At 39.7% G+C, this 16,865-nt stretch overlaps 1 protein-coding gene across 1 annotated transcript; it reads right to left on the bottom strand.

Annotated features, from left to right (window-relative positions):
• Positions 1-6,813: 6,813 nt before the first annotated feature.
• On the bottom strand, positions 6,814-7,785 carry LOC114706585 (olfactory receptor 51G2-like). The gene has a single exon (XM_028889039.1). It carries the CDS (start codon positions 7,783-7,785, stop codon positions 6,814-6,816), a length of 972 nt encoding a protein of 323 aa, XP_028744872.1.
• Between the last annotated feature and the right edge of the window lie 9,080 nt (positions 7,786-16,865).

The raw sequence follows: 16,865 nt of genomic DNA, 5'->3' as shown, positions 1-16,865 counted from the left end.
CTTCATCCTCAGGCCCCCTACGCTCTATTATCACTCTCTTCTCTTCAGCCCAGAGTGGGAAGAGCTTCCTGCTTCTTGTGGTCCTGAATGGAGGGCAGGGCTTCTCTGTTAATGATTGGCTTTCCTTAACCCAGCCACAATTTTTGTGATAGTCCTCAGTCCCCTCCTTGAAGGGCTCAGACCTTGTATAACACAGACATCCCCAATCAAGACATCCTCATTCTGCTTTCTCCTAGTTTCCTTATGCTGTTTTTTTTTTTTTTTTTTTTTATTCTCCTGTTTGTCTCTCTTTCTTCACACTGGGGATCAAACTTAATGTCTTCTGCATGTAACTGCTCCACTACTGAGCTCCACCACAGCATGTCCTTTTGGTTTCTTGTTTGTAATTTTTTGTTTCTGTAGACATGCTATTATTCTCCTCTTGAAGCCTTTTCTTTCTTTCTGAATTATCTTTATTTTTCCTACCTTTTCTTCCTTAATTTTGAAGGTGATGGCCTATGGTCCTTGGCCAACCATTCCTCTTTACCTGTGGACATTAAAACATCCAGGCACTGGCTGGGAAGTGTTATTTTTAGGCCACTTACTGGCATTATGTTTTTATTAGTGCATATGACATATAAAGAGTGGTTGGTTTCATTGTGACCTCTTTATACATGTATATAAAATACTTTGATCATATCCATCCCTAAATCCTTTCCATCCCTCTCCTCCTGTCCATATTTTTCTTTCCATTTCCCATCAAATATTGCCATTACTGTATTGAAAAATGATTGATATCTTATAGAAGTCCTTAATGAAATATTTAGGATAAAAATATGACTGGGGTTTATGCCACAATAACACAGGAGACAGGGAACAGGAAAGATGATTGGCAGCAGTTCTCACGATGGAGTGGACAGTGAAAGAGTGTGTGCCAGTGTGTTATGGTACTCCTTATTTGTATCTCTACCTACAACCCCCTGTAGAATTGTCCCAGTTCTGACTGGGTTAGGACTCAGGCTTCCAAGCAGCACTGGGGTACACTGTGGGTGGCCCCAGTGAGCTCCCAGGCTGGTGCCATGATAACTTTAAAATTTGTGGGGAATGAAACAACATCTGTCAGTCACAGATACCCATGGGCAGTCACCTGGGTTTTTAGAAGACCAGAGGCCTGCTTTTGCATATGTTTGATGTCTCATTAACACCAAATTACCTTTCTTATGTATAAAAATCTGACAGCCTCTGTTTTCTCTGTAGTCCCCAGATCCAGAAAAAAAAAAAAAAAAGAAAGAAAGAAAAGAAAGAAAGAAAGAAAGAAAGAGGGTGGGAAGAAAGCACAGCTAGTTATTAGTGTGAGGTCATCTTTGCAAGAGACCCTTCTTTCCTACCCCAAGCTCTGTGCTGGGATAGGAAATAGGGGTCTCAGACAAACAACACCCCAGCCAAAGAACACCTCAACCTCAAGATGTTTCCATCCTGGTGTCATGACTCAATGGGGGTGTGTCTCAGGGCAGTTGAAGCTGGGCTGGAAAGACTGGGCTTCTCAGCAAAGGCAGCTGCAGTGTGAGCCAGAAGGTGCAGGGTGTTAGGTCAGCTTTCCCAGGAGATGGGGGGTGGGGCGGGTGCTGGAGGGGGCGGGTGCTGGAGGTTGGCATCCGGGCAGGCTTGGAGCCTCGCCAAGAGAAGCCACTTCTTGTCAGAGCTAGAGAGCAGAGTTTCTCTGCAACACATGTGTGCTAGACCTCTGTGGATGGGGATGAGAACCAGGGCTGTCCTTAGAGGGGTGTGACCCTCTGCAGCCACCCAGGGAGCCATGCTTAGAAAGACCAGAGCTCACTTAGTACTTGTCTGTCACTATCTTTTGTGAGTGTGGTAGGTGTGTGATGTGTGTGCTCATACATGTGTGTGGAAGCTAGAGGTTGGTGTCGGATGTCTTTCTTAATTACCCTCTGCCTTTTATATTGAGATAAAGTCTCTCACTAGACTTCACCATTTAGGTTAGACTGCCTGACCAGTGAGCCTCCAGAATCCACCTGTCCCCCCACCCCTCCGGCACTGGGGCTGCAGATGTAAGCCTGTGGCTTGGCTTTTATGTGGGTCCTGGAGACCTGAGCTCAGGTCCTCATGTTTGAGTAGCCATCCCTCAGCCCCCATAGTCTTTATCTTCATGTTCTTGATGAAGGGGACAAGGGGACCTGCATTTTCATTGTTTGCTGGGCCCCCCACTGGTTATGCAGTGGGTCTCATGCTGTGGGGGTGGGTGCTGTCTGTCTTGACTTGTCACCCTCACTGCTGTTATTTGAGGCAAGTTGTACCACCCATCCACCCATGGTCCCAAACCCCACATTCTGGTGTCTTTCAGGAAAGAATCCTTAGCCAGAGGAAGAAGGCATCAGGATCTAGGACTCTACAGGCTTGAGATTCAGTGTTGCTAGCAATATGCAATTGCTGTGGAACAATCCTTCTGGACGCTATGAATATGTGTTACTCTCATTGGTTAATAAAAGGCTGACATGCTGGTAGCTGAGCAGGAAGTTAGGTGGGAAAGCCAAACTGAGAATGGTGAGAAGAAGGAGGGCGGAGTCAGAAGAGATGCCAGCCAACTGCTGAACAAGCAGGAAATGTGGAAAATGAGGTAGCAGGCCATGAGCCACGTGGCAAAGCATAAATAGAAATATGGGTTAATTTAAGTGTAAGACTTAGCTAGTAACAAGCCTGAGCTATTGTCCGAGCATGTATAAATAATACTAAGTCTCTGTGTGGTAATTTGGAAGTAGCTGCCAGGACAGGGAACAGGCAGTCAGGACAGGAAAACATCTGTTTACATATAATAGTGATGGATCCCCAGGCAGCCACCTGCCCTTCTTGGTCTCAGTTTCTTCACCTGTCAAGTGGACGTGCTAGTACTAGACCCACCTGCCTCAAGGAATTGCTATGCAATTCCTTCTTAGAACAGGAATCAGGGGCTCCCTGCTGCCTCTTGTGTTGAATCTGACCCCAGCACAATGCGTTTGGTAACAGCATCTTCTCACTGATGACTCCAAGCAGGAGCTAATGGGGAAAGTGACTCCAGAAGATAACAGAAAGGATGGGTGACGTTGCATCATTGTAACACTGAGTCTGAGTGGCAGCTTTGTTGCCTGGATGCAGTTGGTGCTCTGGGCTTTCACAGAGAGGCAGGGCAGCCTGCTCGCATTGGGCCCTTGCCTGCCTGCGGGTGTGTGAACACCAAAATGTGTCTCACAAGAACACGTGGGTAATCTTCTCTTATGATCCCAGTTTAACTTCAAAATGTCTCCCCGGTGGAGGGTGACATGATTGTTGTCATAACAACCATCTCTTGGAAGGCTTTCCTCAGTACCAGAAGTGAATTAAATTCTTACCCAAGTTGCAGCTTTCATTGCTTTAAAGATTTATCTCCTTAGGTGTTTGTATAGGTGTGTGTGTGTGTGTGTGTGTGTGTGTGTGTGTGTGTGTGTGTATGAGGTACAGGTGCCCTTGCACATGTGTCGGAAGCCAGAGGAGAATGTTGGCTGGCTTCCTCTGTCACTTTTGCCTCTGTCTCTGTCTGTCACAGCTAGGCTGGCCAGCCTGTGAACTCCCAGGACCTGCTGGTCTCTGTTCCCTAATGCTGTCATTACAGGCACATAGAGCCAAGCCCGGCCTTTTTTGTGAGTGCTGGGATTTGAACTCAGGCCCCCAGGCTTGCATAGGAAGCTCTCTTATCTACTGAGCTATTTCCTCAGCTTCCTTCCACCTTTTCCTCCCCCAGACAGGATCTCATGCCTCCCAGGCTGGCCTCAAAATCACTATGTGCTGAGAATGATGTTGAACGTTGACCCTGTAGTTTCCCTCTCTCAAACCCCAGAATAACAGGCGTGTACCACTGCACCTGGTTTATGAAGCACTGAGAATCAAACCCAGGGCTTTAAGAATGCCAGGCACGCAGTCTACCAACTCTGGTACAACCTGAGCCCCTCCCAGCTCTCCTTGCTGAGGTAAGATACAGGCAAGAAGGATCTAAGGGTGTTGGTGCTCATGCTTCAGATTGGCACAACTTGACTTGGAAAGTCAACATGGAATTGTGCCATCTGAGTCACCCAGCAGGGATTACCTTCTGATTGTCCCATGGCCCTGCTCCAGCAGTGGCCTGGGACTGCCTCTGTATCCAGTAAGTATGCAGCTGTTGCCAGGGACCTCGCCCAGAGCTGAGAAGGTGCAAGTGCCCGGTCTGTTTACAGTCTACCCTTTGCATCAGGATGATGGACATTTAGGAAGAAGGGATCCTAACTTGGCCCAAATCATTCAGCTTGCCCAAACACGGCTTGGCAGAGTGGAAAGGGGAGACATCATTGAGTCACACACATTTGATCCAAGCTGTAGAACTGTCACTCACTAGCAGTATAACCTTCCAAGTCACCCCTCTGAGTCCTGTCCCCCATACCTGTGAAGATGGTGGCTATGCAAGGTTGATGTGACAATCAGAATGTGCCCGTGACTAGGTGGCAGCTCTGTGACACCGGAATTCCTGATGGTCTGAATGTCAAGATCTAAAGACCTGCACTGCTTGCTCAGTTCCAGCCAGCCTGTGGGTGGAACGCAGACAGCAAGGAGGCCAGGCTGCTTTCCCAGGGGAGCATCCCGTCCACTGGTGGTCCTTCCCCACGGAGCCACGAACTAATGGGTTTCTATGGGAAGGAGCTGTATATTCTAACTGGAGTCACAGCTAGTCTCTTTTGTATGTCCGTGTGTTCACGGTTGTACCTGTGTAGGTGTGCTTATGTGTGAGTGTGTATGTGTGTGAGTGTGCAGATGTGTGAATGTGCAGATGTGTGAGTGTGCATGTGTGTGAGTGTGCATGTGTGTGAGTATGCAGGAGTGTGAGTGTGCAGATGTGTGAGCACTCATGGAGATGAGAGGAATACCTCAGATGTCACATGTCAGTCTTGAGGTGTCATCCAGCCTTCCTCCACCCTTCCCTTCCCTTCTTTCCTCCCTTACATTTCTTCCCCTCCCAGCCCTCTCTCCCTCCCACCCTCCTTCATTCCCTCCCTTCCTTTCTCTCTTCTGTCAGGGTCTCTTGCTGGCCTATAAGTCACCAAGTAGGCTAATCACACTGGCCAGCAGGCTCCAGGGATCCGCCTGTCACTACCTCCTCAGTGCAGGAATTACAAGTGGAAGACACACTGCTGCTGCCCCTCCCCTCCTCCCCCATCTCCCCACCTCCTCCTCCCCCTCCTGCTCTTCGTCTTCTGCCTTCCTTCCTTCCTTCCCCTTCTCCTCCTCCCCCTCAACCTCCTCCTCCCCCTCAACCTCCTCCTCCCCCTCAACCTCCTCCTCCCCTTCCTTCTCCCCCTCTGCACAGTATATGATTAAAGCTTAGCACCCAGACACAGACCTTTTTTGTAGGAGGCTGGAAAGGTTAGACAAGGCTGACCTCAGAAGAATAACTATTAATAAGCTTCTGCATAAACAATGTGGAAAATGTGAGGGGGAAAAAGAAAGAAAATCCCTCATAATTCTCCTCCCCCACATGACCTCTGCTAACATTTTGGTGCATGGTTTGCACTTCTTCTCTTGCAATGGAGCGTCTTAAACTATGGCTTTGGTTTTACATAGTTTTAAATCCTATTTTATGTGTCTCTGCATGTATATTTGCAAATCACATCACAAAATGACTGTTGTAGAATATTATTTTAACTAGGCAAAGATGTATTTACATTTGTTTATGCTGTAGACTATTACTTTTAACTGTGTAAAAGCGTGTTACCTTTGTTGATGCTGCATTTGCTTAATGATGCAAGGATGTGTGTTAATTATGTAAAGATGTGCTGCATCTGTTTGGCTCTGCCTGCCTAAGCAGCGGATCCATTAGAGCTGAAGGGCCAATAGCTAAGCAGAGAAAGGATGGGTGTGGCTGTCAGGCAGAGAGAATAAATAGGAGAAACCTGGGCTGAAGAGAGAAGCGCAAGAAAGACTAATGAGACGAGCAGGAGGAGAAATGGCTCAGTGGTTAGGAGCACTTAGTGCTCTTCAGGAGGTCTTGGGTTCAGTTCCCAGCATGGAAGGGGAGGAGGGGAGGAGGAGAGGAGAGAGGAGAGGTCTAGAACATAGACTGGAGAGATGGCTCAGCAGTTAAGGATATGTATTGTTCAGTTCAGTTCCCAGTACCTATATCAAGTGGCTAAGAACCATTTGTAACTCTAACTCCAAGGAACTGACATCCTCTTCTGGCTTTCATAAGCATGTACATACACAAATACACCCCATTAAATAAATTTTAAAACTATTGTAAAGTGATGAGAACATTAAATTCACATTATTTCCTAAGGAACTGTATAAAGGAATTTACATGTCTTTAAACATCTGGATGGTTTATTTAAACAAGTGGATAAAAAAGAATAGGGTATGAAAGGAAAAATTCAAATTCTCTGGAATTTGAATGAAATATGACTTCATATTTATTTTTTCATATCTGTATAAAGTTCAGTAAAAAGCAACAATTTGAAAGGAAAGATTGCAGCCACAGTTTCTCTTTCCTCTCCTCCTAGCTCCCCTTCTCCCCGTTTGTCCCCCAAATCCACTCCTCTTCTGTTTTCTCTTCAGAAAAGAGCAGCCTTCCAAGAGATGACCGTCAAAGAGGACAAAACAAAATACAGTAAGACCAGGCATTCCAAGAGGAGGAAAACAGTCCCAAGAGTAGGCCAAAGGGTCAGAGATACACCTGGTCCCCCTGTTAGGAGTCCCACAGAAACCCCAAGCTAACAGCCATAACATACATGCAGAGGACCTGGTCTAGACAGGCATGTTTAAAGTTACATAAATTTCCATAATTTATGTTATTGATGTGACGTGAGCTTTTTTTGTTCTTTTTATAATGAATAGTTTCTTAATTTTGTCTCGGATCTGCTTGGTTTTCACCACATAGACAATGGGGTTCATCACGGGAGGAATTAGGAAGTGCATGTTTGCCAGAGTCACATAGACATGTGAGGGAAGCCTTGGGCCAAAACGGTGCAGCATTGATAGACAGATCATGGGTGTGAAGAAGAGGACCACAGCACACAGGTGAGAGATGCAGGTGTTGAGAGCCTTGAGGCGGCCACTGTGGGAAGCCATCCCCAGTACTGTTTTCAGAATCAATATATATGAGAGGAGGATGAGGAGAAAGTCAAGCCCCATGGTGGAGAGTACCACAAACAGTCCAAAGATACTGTTGACTCTAGTATTGGAGCAGGAGAGCTTTATGATGTCAGGATGCAAACAGTAGGAATGAGAAAGTACATTGGAATAGCAAAAGTGCAGCCTCCTCAAGAGGATGGGGAGAGGCAGCTGCACAGTTAAGGTTCGTACAACAATAGCCAATCCTATTCTGGCAATCACAGTGTTTGTAAGAATGGAGTGATAGTGAAGTGGGTGGGAAATGGCCACATACCGGTCAAAGGCCATTGCCAGAATGATAGCTGATTCAAGATCTTGGAACGTGTGAATAAAGAACATCTGGGTGAAGCAAGCAGATGTGGTCATCTCTCTAGCAGCAAGCAGTAAGATCCTCAACATAGTGGGAAAGGTAAAGAGAGAGAGACCCAGATCGGAGGCTGCTAACATGGCCAAAAAAAGATACATAGGAACATGGAGAGTCTGCTCCCGCCAGATAACAATTATGATGGTCATGTTGCCCACTATGGTAATGAGAAACATGGCACAGAATGGTATGGATATCCAGATGTACAGAGCCTCCAGCCCTGGGATGCCTGTAACCAGGAAAGTGGAGAAGGCAGAGCTGGTACAGTTGACAGGAAGCATGGTTCCAGGGCTGCATACCCTCCCTATAAGATATCTTGTCTCAAAACAGATACTGAACCCTGTCTCTGCAATTTTTGTTCATTGAATACACATTCTCTTGAACTCATCCTTACAAAGTCATGAATTTCCTTTCTTGTTTTGTGTAATAAAAGAATTTTTGACACTTCCTCTTGTATAAGTTGAACCTAATAAAGAGTAATTCTTCTATTGAATAACTTCTCCAGGTGTGATATATTACTGAAGGAAAAAAAATAAAAATATTTTCAGTTAACTCAAATCATAATGCTGACACACTGACATTTTAAAATGAAAAAACTCAGAACTTACCATTCACTAAATTCCCATTCAATAGTTAAAATGTGCACTCTAATTACAGCAGTTCACTATTCTGTGGAATTTCTGTAGTCTTGGTTATAATTAATAAATGATAGATCAGCCGATTTGTTGTTCATAGAATTATAGAAGTTCTGTGGTATTAGGATTGAAAACAGTTTTTTTGTGCATAAAGACAAAACTTTATCAGCTAAGCTGTGAACCCAACAGATCCGAGAGTTGCCATTGGTTTTTTTCCCCCTTTTATAAGCTTTCTGCTGATACAAGTGTGAAAACTTGTAAAAAGACTTACTTTAATTTAGCATTTTTTATCATATTTAATATAGTAATCCTATTTTTTTCATGAGTTTGGCTCATATTTAGCATGTATTCTTACTTTTAGACCAGTTCATTTTTATTTGCATTTTACAACATATTTACGAAATAGTTTATGATGGATTTGGATTTTCTTATTGCCATCTCCCTATCACTAATTTTAAGAAGTACTATGACAAGGGGCATATCATTCCTTAATATAAACATGGTTTCTAAAACCACTTACAATGGAAAATAAGACACAAATATTTCTATATAATTCAAAATGTATCTATAACTGCAAATTCTATGTACTCATTCACATAATATGTGGACTAATTTCATAGTGAAAATTGTTAATTTTGTAATTATTAATGCACATAGATATTTTTCACAGGGACTACTGAATGTGATAATAAGAAGTTCATTTTTAGTCCGTATGTCAAAGGACTTTATGCTGTGACTACTTTGCAGATATAGTTCAGTGTTGATCATTTATTCTTTATTCAGGCCAATACAGCATATGTTTTGGCTATGTGCTTAATTCTGAAATATATTTTATGCTAATAGAAAAAATTAAATCTGGCACAATTAACTATTTTCATTGAAAATGGTGGGCAACTATGAATAGAAAATAAATCACAAAATATTTATGACATGATTCCATTGTCATTATGTTCATTAACCAGAACACATTTAATTTAGAAAAAAAGCTATGGACATATTTAAGTCTTCTCAGGTTTTCAAAATATGCATATTCTCTCTTGCCATCTTACATCACTTTCCATGTTTCTGAAGGTAAACAGATATGTACCTGTTATTTATATCCATAAGCAATGATACTATGAACAATAAACTCTAGACATCTGGTTCTTCTCCTGTCCACTTGTCATCATTGTCCCTGATGTTATTTTTGGTGGAGATTATACCAGGAAGTCTTCATTCCCTGACTGAGAGCATACATTTCCATTTTAGTCTCATTGTTTTTCCACTGACTCATTTAAAATCTCTTTTGAGTCCAAGTTCTGATGGAGAAAGAGTATTTAGGAAAAACACAGAAACAAGCCTCAAATCCTGAGTTTCCTTTTCCCCGATATTAGTTATGAAATATTTCAGGATCTTGCTGACTGATTTCTATATTCATTTACACACTTCATAGATCAAAATCTCCATCTGCATCAGTTGAGAATCAGAAGTGATTGCAGTGATTAAATTACATTTTACATGTTATCTGGACAGTAAAAGGTCAGAGATGAAATCAAACATTAGCCTTAGAAAACTGGTGGGCACTGCTCCTTTACTGGAGAATGCCACTGTATTAGGGAAGACAGGCTAGAAATAGCATCCTAAATTTGATAAGAATACACCCTGCCAAGTCTCATTACTTGCCAGTGGCCCTCAAAATTAAGTGACTCCTGCATCTAAATTCTAACTGGTGTTTCTTTTTTGTTTAGATTTCATTTTGAGAACACTTCTGGAATCTGTGCTTTCTAGTGTAAAGGGATTCTTGCATTCAGTAAGGACCTGAGACCGTGGTCAGCATCACCATGAGTGTGGACAGTCCTCCACTTACCCACTTCAGGAATAGCTGCCTCAGTCTAATTGCCGTACTATCACTGTCCAAACATCTCAGACATTTGACACAATCAACTTAGGGATGGTTTCCCTCAAGACCCCTTCTCCAGGATCTGGTTATTCCTCCTACTTGACTGGATAGTTCTGTACTCACTAATTTATCCATAGTCTCCTTGATATAAATTTTATTTTCAGACCACATTCAGTTTTTCCCTCACCTGGCATCTTAAGGTGGCATACTCCCCAGAGTTCTGTGAGGACAGCTTTCCCTTCTGTGTTGAAGACCACGAATGCTCATGACCTAAATTCAGATGCTTTATTATGTGTGCATCTCTCCTCTGAGAATTAAAAATCTCCATAGACCACCTTTTTCTTAATGTGAGAGTCAACATTATCCCCAGAGGCACTACTACAAGATTAGCCCAGGTGCTGTGTGTGGGTTTTTTTTTTTTTTCATCAAATGAAGACATCAAGGTTGTATTATTTCAATTCTGTTAGACATCAGTTCACTAATGAAATGTACATTACAGTACAATGCATAGCAATCTGGAAAATTTATTTAATTGAAAGTTTTCCATTCAAGTCTTTATTGTCCTTTAATTAATTTGAATGGTTTCAACTAAAACACGGTGCTCCAAGAAATTACATCAGGATTCAGAAGTAATTGACCTCTTTTGCCTCTGTCACCCTTTATTGGCCCACATACTTTCACAAACATCAATGCCAGTGGATCATTTCCTCATAATCTTTTAAGTGTCACCATGGACAGTTTGTATTATTTCCTACAGTTTCATGTGAATCTAGACTGAAGACAATACAAGCTTTTAAACGACTAATGAAAAGATCGTGAGAATACTTAAAATCTAGTTTCTTACCAGTTTCAAGTGCTGGTGCCTGTCACCCCATGGTATTTAACGGATTTCTCCAAGTTTCTTTTCTGTTGCAAACTTTGCAACTTGATCTGTGTCTGTGCAATTCTCACTTTCCAGTCCTGCGTAACTAGAATTTGACTTTCAGCGTCTGGGTGTTCAACTTTTCACAGACTCCAGATATGCAATATTCTGTTTTGTTCTTATTATTTTCAAATGACACAGAAAAGTATAAAATTGTAAGTGTTAATGGGATGTAAAATGGTATTTTAAGATGTGTATAAAGTATGCCATTTAATCCTGGGCAAATGTTAACTATATTCTCCAACATTTATCCTTTACCTTTGATTTAAAAAACTCAAAGTTTTAGTTTTTAAACACATATTTGAGGGAGGAAAAGGGAAGGGAGAAAGGATGAAATTATAATGTTTAAAAAGAAAAAATATTGTAAAAACATATATAGTACGTTATCATTGTAGTTAGGGCTACTATGTGCAACAGCACATTTGAACTTGTTCTATCTCAATGTATAGCTCTCCTTCCATCAGATGTTCTGATAAAGAGGATTTCTAAAATGTAAACATAATCTCACATGATGTATTCAAACATATGGATTGATCACTTCCAAAAATTAAGTATGGTTTATTGTCCTTCTTACACCAATGTGTTCAGGTTCAACAACAGGATACTGATATAAATGTGTATTAAACAATTGTGAGTATGGATGTTTGCACTTTCCCTTGAGAAACTGTGAACAAATGACATATGAAAAGACTTATAGAATTCAGGAATAAGCTCAAATTTTTAAGGTCTTTTCCCAATTGGACCAAACAGCAAAACATCTAAATGTAGTTGTACATGTTCCTTCTATTCCTAGCAAGAACACTGGTAATCTATAGATTCCCATCTATTGATTATATTTGAACTGTGGAACTAAACTATTTCCATCCATTTCTCTTTTGCTCAGAGGAATTTCCTCAGAGAAAGAGACATAAATAAATAATGACATCATCACTTATTTTTATTATGCTTTTGAAAACAAAGTTCTTCAGTCAGTATGCTCTTCTAGAGAAATGAGGTGTTTTGTTACTTAGGTTTTTTTTTTTTTTTTTTTTTTTTTTTTTTTTAGAAAAACTTCACTATAAACATGTTAAACACCTTAGTTAACTTATCATGCAAAATTTTTACTTAGTAAGACTATGTTTTTTATGGCTTTGTCTCCTCTAAGTCTGAACTATGATGCTTTTATTCTTTGCCACTTAGATCTCACCTTGTAACAGACAGCTTAAGCATCTGTGCCCAGGTTCCAAACTTGATAAATATCCTAATTTGATTCACCAATGAAGTGCTTTCAAACTTAAGTTAGTGTTTTCCTTTTATTTTCTAATATTTTGTATCCCCTGCTTTGTCTTACAAGACTCATCTCTCCTAAGTCTCCTGATTAGATTATTCATCAACTCATTAATAGTGAGATAAATCTAACATGGTTGCATGCTTTAATTTGTTTTCATTAAGCTCCTAAAAGTCAACTTTATTTATGGGCTATTATTAATTAATAACATCTTTTAAAAAGCAATCTGTTCTTGAACTAGAAGGTTTTCCCCCAGTGATCATTAAACTTGTAGAAATGTGTATCTCTCTATGTCATGGATTTAAATCAGTGAATCTGTAAGCAAAATTTCATAAGGAAGAGGGAAGATACAGGTGAAGAAGTCTACTATGGGATCATATTAAGTCCTGTCAATTAAAGGATCGATCAAGAATGTCTGGCTGGGTGGTGGTGGTGGTGGCGGCGGTGGCGGCGGCGGCGGCGGCGGCGGCGGCGCACGCCTTTAATCCCAGCACTGGGAGGCAGAGGAAGGCAGATCTCTGTGAGTTCAAGGCCAGCCTGATCTCCAAAGCGAGTTCCGGGAAAGGTGCAAAGCTACACAGAGAAACCCTGTCTCGAAAACAAAACAAAACAAAACAAAACAACAACAACACCAAAGCAAAACAAAAAACCCAGAAAACAAAGACAAGAATTTTTGCCTTTTGACATTGCAAGATGATGTCACCTACAAATCTCTCACTAGTCACTAAAAAAAACCTTCATAACATTTCTAAGGAAATTTGTAGTTTTATGTTGAACCACATTTAAAGCTATCTTATGCCATGTGTGATCTAAGGGGCACAGGTTGAAAAGGCTCCTCACAAGGGAGGATTTTACTTTGAGTTGCTTGCTATTACTCTGACAGGGATTTTTCTCAACTTTGTCTTTTCTCCCAGCAAGTAAGTTCTTTCCCAAGTATTTCATATTCTAGAAATTAAATATTTACTGAATCTGACATTGAGATAGCCAGTGATTTTGTTAAAGAGCCAGTATCTCAGATATACAAGCAATTCAGTTTCCTAAATATTATAAAACATTTTTTTTGTTTCAATTCATGTGTATACCCATTTCATGACAGATTATGTATTCTGATGTTTAGCAACACAGTAACTGTAGTTTATGAAGTTATTGTCCAAGTTAAATAGTTACATGAAACATAGTTTAGAATTAAATCAACTTCTGGTAAAACAGTCCACAACTAAGTATGTTTTATTCCTGAGAGTCAAAAGAAAGATAAATATGACCTTATGACTTGTACAAGGAAGCTTCCAAAATATTTTCATTCTGCTGTTAGAATAGATCACTCTGTAGTTTACATTAATCAATATAGTTGTATAGACTAATTTGAGGAGTTTATGAATTATTGTATATTTGGTATATCTGGTATTTTTGTATATTTATAGATAGCAATAATTTCATAAATCAATAAAATTTGTTGAAAAAGCAATCATAGTTTTCATTTTTATTAATTTAGTTTGTTTATAATTTCACATGTGCATATATTTCATTCTGATCCACTCCCCATTCACCCTCATTTATCTTCCTTCTATGCCCAAAGCCCATCCTCACCTCCCCTGTTCCAGATTCCTTCCTAGATTTATGACTTCTGGTTTGTTTTGTGGCCTGTTTGCGTTTGACTAGGGCCATCTGTGTGACTTTCTCATTGTATCTATGTATTAGAGGCTGGTAGGGGCCCCACTGGACACACTACTAAAGGCATTGTCTCCACTCCCCCTGAATCTCTCAGTAGCAAAGAGTACAGCTAACCCCACACTGATCCACATAAGAACCTGCCAGTGAACAGTCAGCCAGGCATAGATAGAGGATGGGCTCAAGGTACAATCAACTATTGTTATTATTATTAATTTTAGTTTTAGGATTATAATTAAATTGTTTCCTCTTTGTCTTCTCTTCCTCCAGTCCCTCCCATATACCCCTTCTTACAACATTTCAAATTCATGGCCTCTTTTTCATCAAATGTTACACGCACATATGCATATGTACATACACATAAAAATACATAAAAATTACCCTTATGTATAATTTATACTTTTGGATAACCAGCTGGTGTGCTCTTTATGTTAGTAGAAACTTGACTTAAAAACTTAAGTAGAGCCAGGTGGTGGTGGGACACGCCTTTAATCCCAGCACTCGGGAGGCAGAGGCAGGTGGATCTCTCTGAGTTTGAGGCCAGCGTGGTTTACTGAGAATTTCCAAAACAGCCAAGAGTATTTTCCCGAGAAAACCTGTCTTGAAAAACAAACTTAAATGGAAAAGAGTAAGTGCAATGGTATTTGGGTTACTGAATTTTTTAAGAACACAGATAATAAACACAGATAAAAGTGATTTAATGTTGGATGAGATCACTGAAGAGTATATGCCAGATGTTTCTGTGATAATGTCATGGGCTATTGAAAGAAAAAGCTGAGGAGAGAATAAGTGGAGGTATTTTTTCACATTTGCACAAAACTCAAAAGTAAAATTTTAAGTAAATATGGTTTCAGGCTTATTTAGTTATTTCAAACTAAAATAACAGATCAACTATCTAAGGCTTCTCATTAGGAGAAATTCTAAAAATCAAATAGAAAATGAAACTTGTAAGTCAACAAGGTGATTTAAAGTAGTATATTTAATATCAAATATATTACATTCAAGACATTATTCTATGTTACTCTTAGGGAAGAGAAATAGGTATGTGTGCTTCAAAAATCACATGAAGTAGCCACGTATTTTGACATTGGAGAGCATAGGCTCACGTATTTTTAGCAAGATTTCTCCTAAGTGAGTCTCTTACCTATTCAAAAGTTCATTACTTCCTAGAAGCTTGACCACATCTAGGTATATACAGCACCTTAACACGTTTTCACATCAACTTGCCCTTCATATAATAAAGGAAGAAATGGACCAGATCTTCAGGTTCTAATGAATGATACTTCTCCATCTCCCCAGTACAGCCGAATACTAAGACAGGCTCTATAAGAAAAGCAGTCTCCTTCTCAGATCCCCTGGGACAGAAAATAAATTTGAGGGTTTTTTTCTTTTTTTGCCTCAGATAGTTAGGAATTCCCTGAACTTTTAAAATCTCAGTAGAGCTTGTCAGGTACCTGAGAGACCCTTTTGCTAGTCTATAAATCAGTACTAAACCCTTGAGGTAAGACTCTTCCTCTCCACTTTTGAGTGAAGAGCTTCCTGTCTCAAGGAGGAGAGCCCTGCAACAGATCCAGCTGAACAAGAGGAGGCTGGATGCTTCACGGTGAGTGAAGTATTCTGGGAAGAAGCGATAGCAGCTACTGAACTCCGAGGAAGTTCACTCAAACCATGCTGTACAAAATAACCACTGCTTATTTTAATTTAGAACCTAACATTTCAAAAAATGTCATCAGGAATTTGTTTCCCATGATAAAAATGATCAAAGCAGGGGTTGTGTTGTTCAGTTAGAAAGTATTTGGCTTGGAAATTATATTAGAGAATTTTATGTTTGAATGAATAACAATTAAGAATTAAATTATCGATTAGTTGTATTTTCTATGTACTATTTATTATATTTGCCAATAGTTTAGTTAAGAGTCAGTGCTATGAGTGCATACTGTGTTTAAAAAGCTGAATGGACTGTGTGGTTTTTGTTTTGTTTGATAATTTTTCTGGGAGTCAGTTTTTCATGAATATGCCCTTCAAGCGTGCATAAGAATTATATAAACCAATCATCCATTTCATGTGGTGCTTTAGAGAACATGGCATGCTTAGAAAGATGCCTCCCATGCAGCAGTTAACCCAGAGAAAGCCCTTTTTCTTTAATATAAATATTTCACTCATGCTTCCTAATGACCTGTTCTTTTATTTGCAAATTCCAAGATATTCAAATATTCAAATTGTAACCAAGACTATTCCAAGCCAGATAATAATTACCAGTTTAAAAAGAAGACTCAGGATTTCCAGACTTGACAGTCCATTTCAGCCTTGCGTACGTGCTTCTGTTTAATCATTTTCATGAGTTAGTAATTTGCCTCTATCAGGTGAATTCTCACTCAAAACATGTGTGAGAACCTGTGTGATACTATAGTTAGACTTCGATGAGGAATATCTGTATAGCTCTATAAATAATATATTATTCAATATCTACATATCCTTATCCCTTAGGTTTATTGACACAAACTATCAATAGAAATTATTTAGTCTATGTGTCTATAGGAACTCCAGTATTACATGTAGTAAAAATGTTGCAACTTTACCACTGAAATATGGAGATGGACCATTTACATTAACATTGTCTTTCAACCATTATATATTTAAGCTAAAATTAATGACTAGAAAGTGGATAAAATATATGAGCTTATTTTTGTACTTTACTCTCAAAAATATAAATGATTCATAAAGATGATTTATATATTTTATGTATTCTAATATGTATTGTATGAATACATATAGTTACATATGTATGCACATATGTCTATATATATAATCTGACTCATGTACACAATTTACATTTTGCAGTATTATGCAGCATTTTAATGAGTTCATATATATGTATACATTTATAGTTTTAATTATATCTTATATTTAATTATATGAAGATTTTATTGATTTAGAAAATTAAGATAGAACTTTATGTATGCATATAATTTACCTGGATACGTTGTGTT

The sequence above is a fragment of the Peromyscus leucopus genome, chromosome 1, assembly GCF_004664715.2.
Source record: "Peromyscus leucopus breed LL Stock chromosome 1, UCI_PerLeu_2.1, whole genome shotgun sequence".
Lineage (NCBI taxonomy): Eukaryota > Metazoa > Chordata > Mammalia > Rodentia > Cricetidae > Peromyscus > Peromyscus leucopus.
This window is presented reverse-complemented; position numbering and strand designations above follow the sequence as displayed.

Coding starts and splice junctions, on each gene's coding strand:
- LOC114706585 (XM_028889039.1), bottom strand. CDS start 7,785: ATGCTTCCTGTCAACTGTACCAGCTCTGCCTTCTCCACTTTCCTGGTT.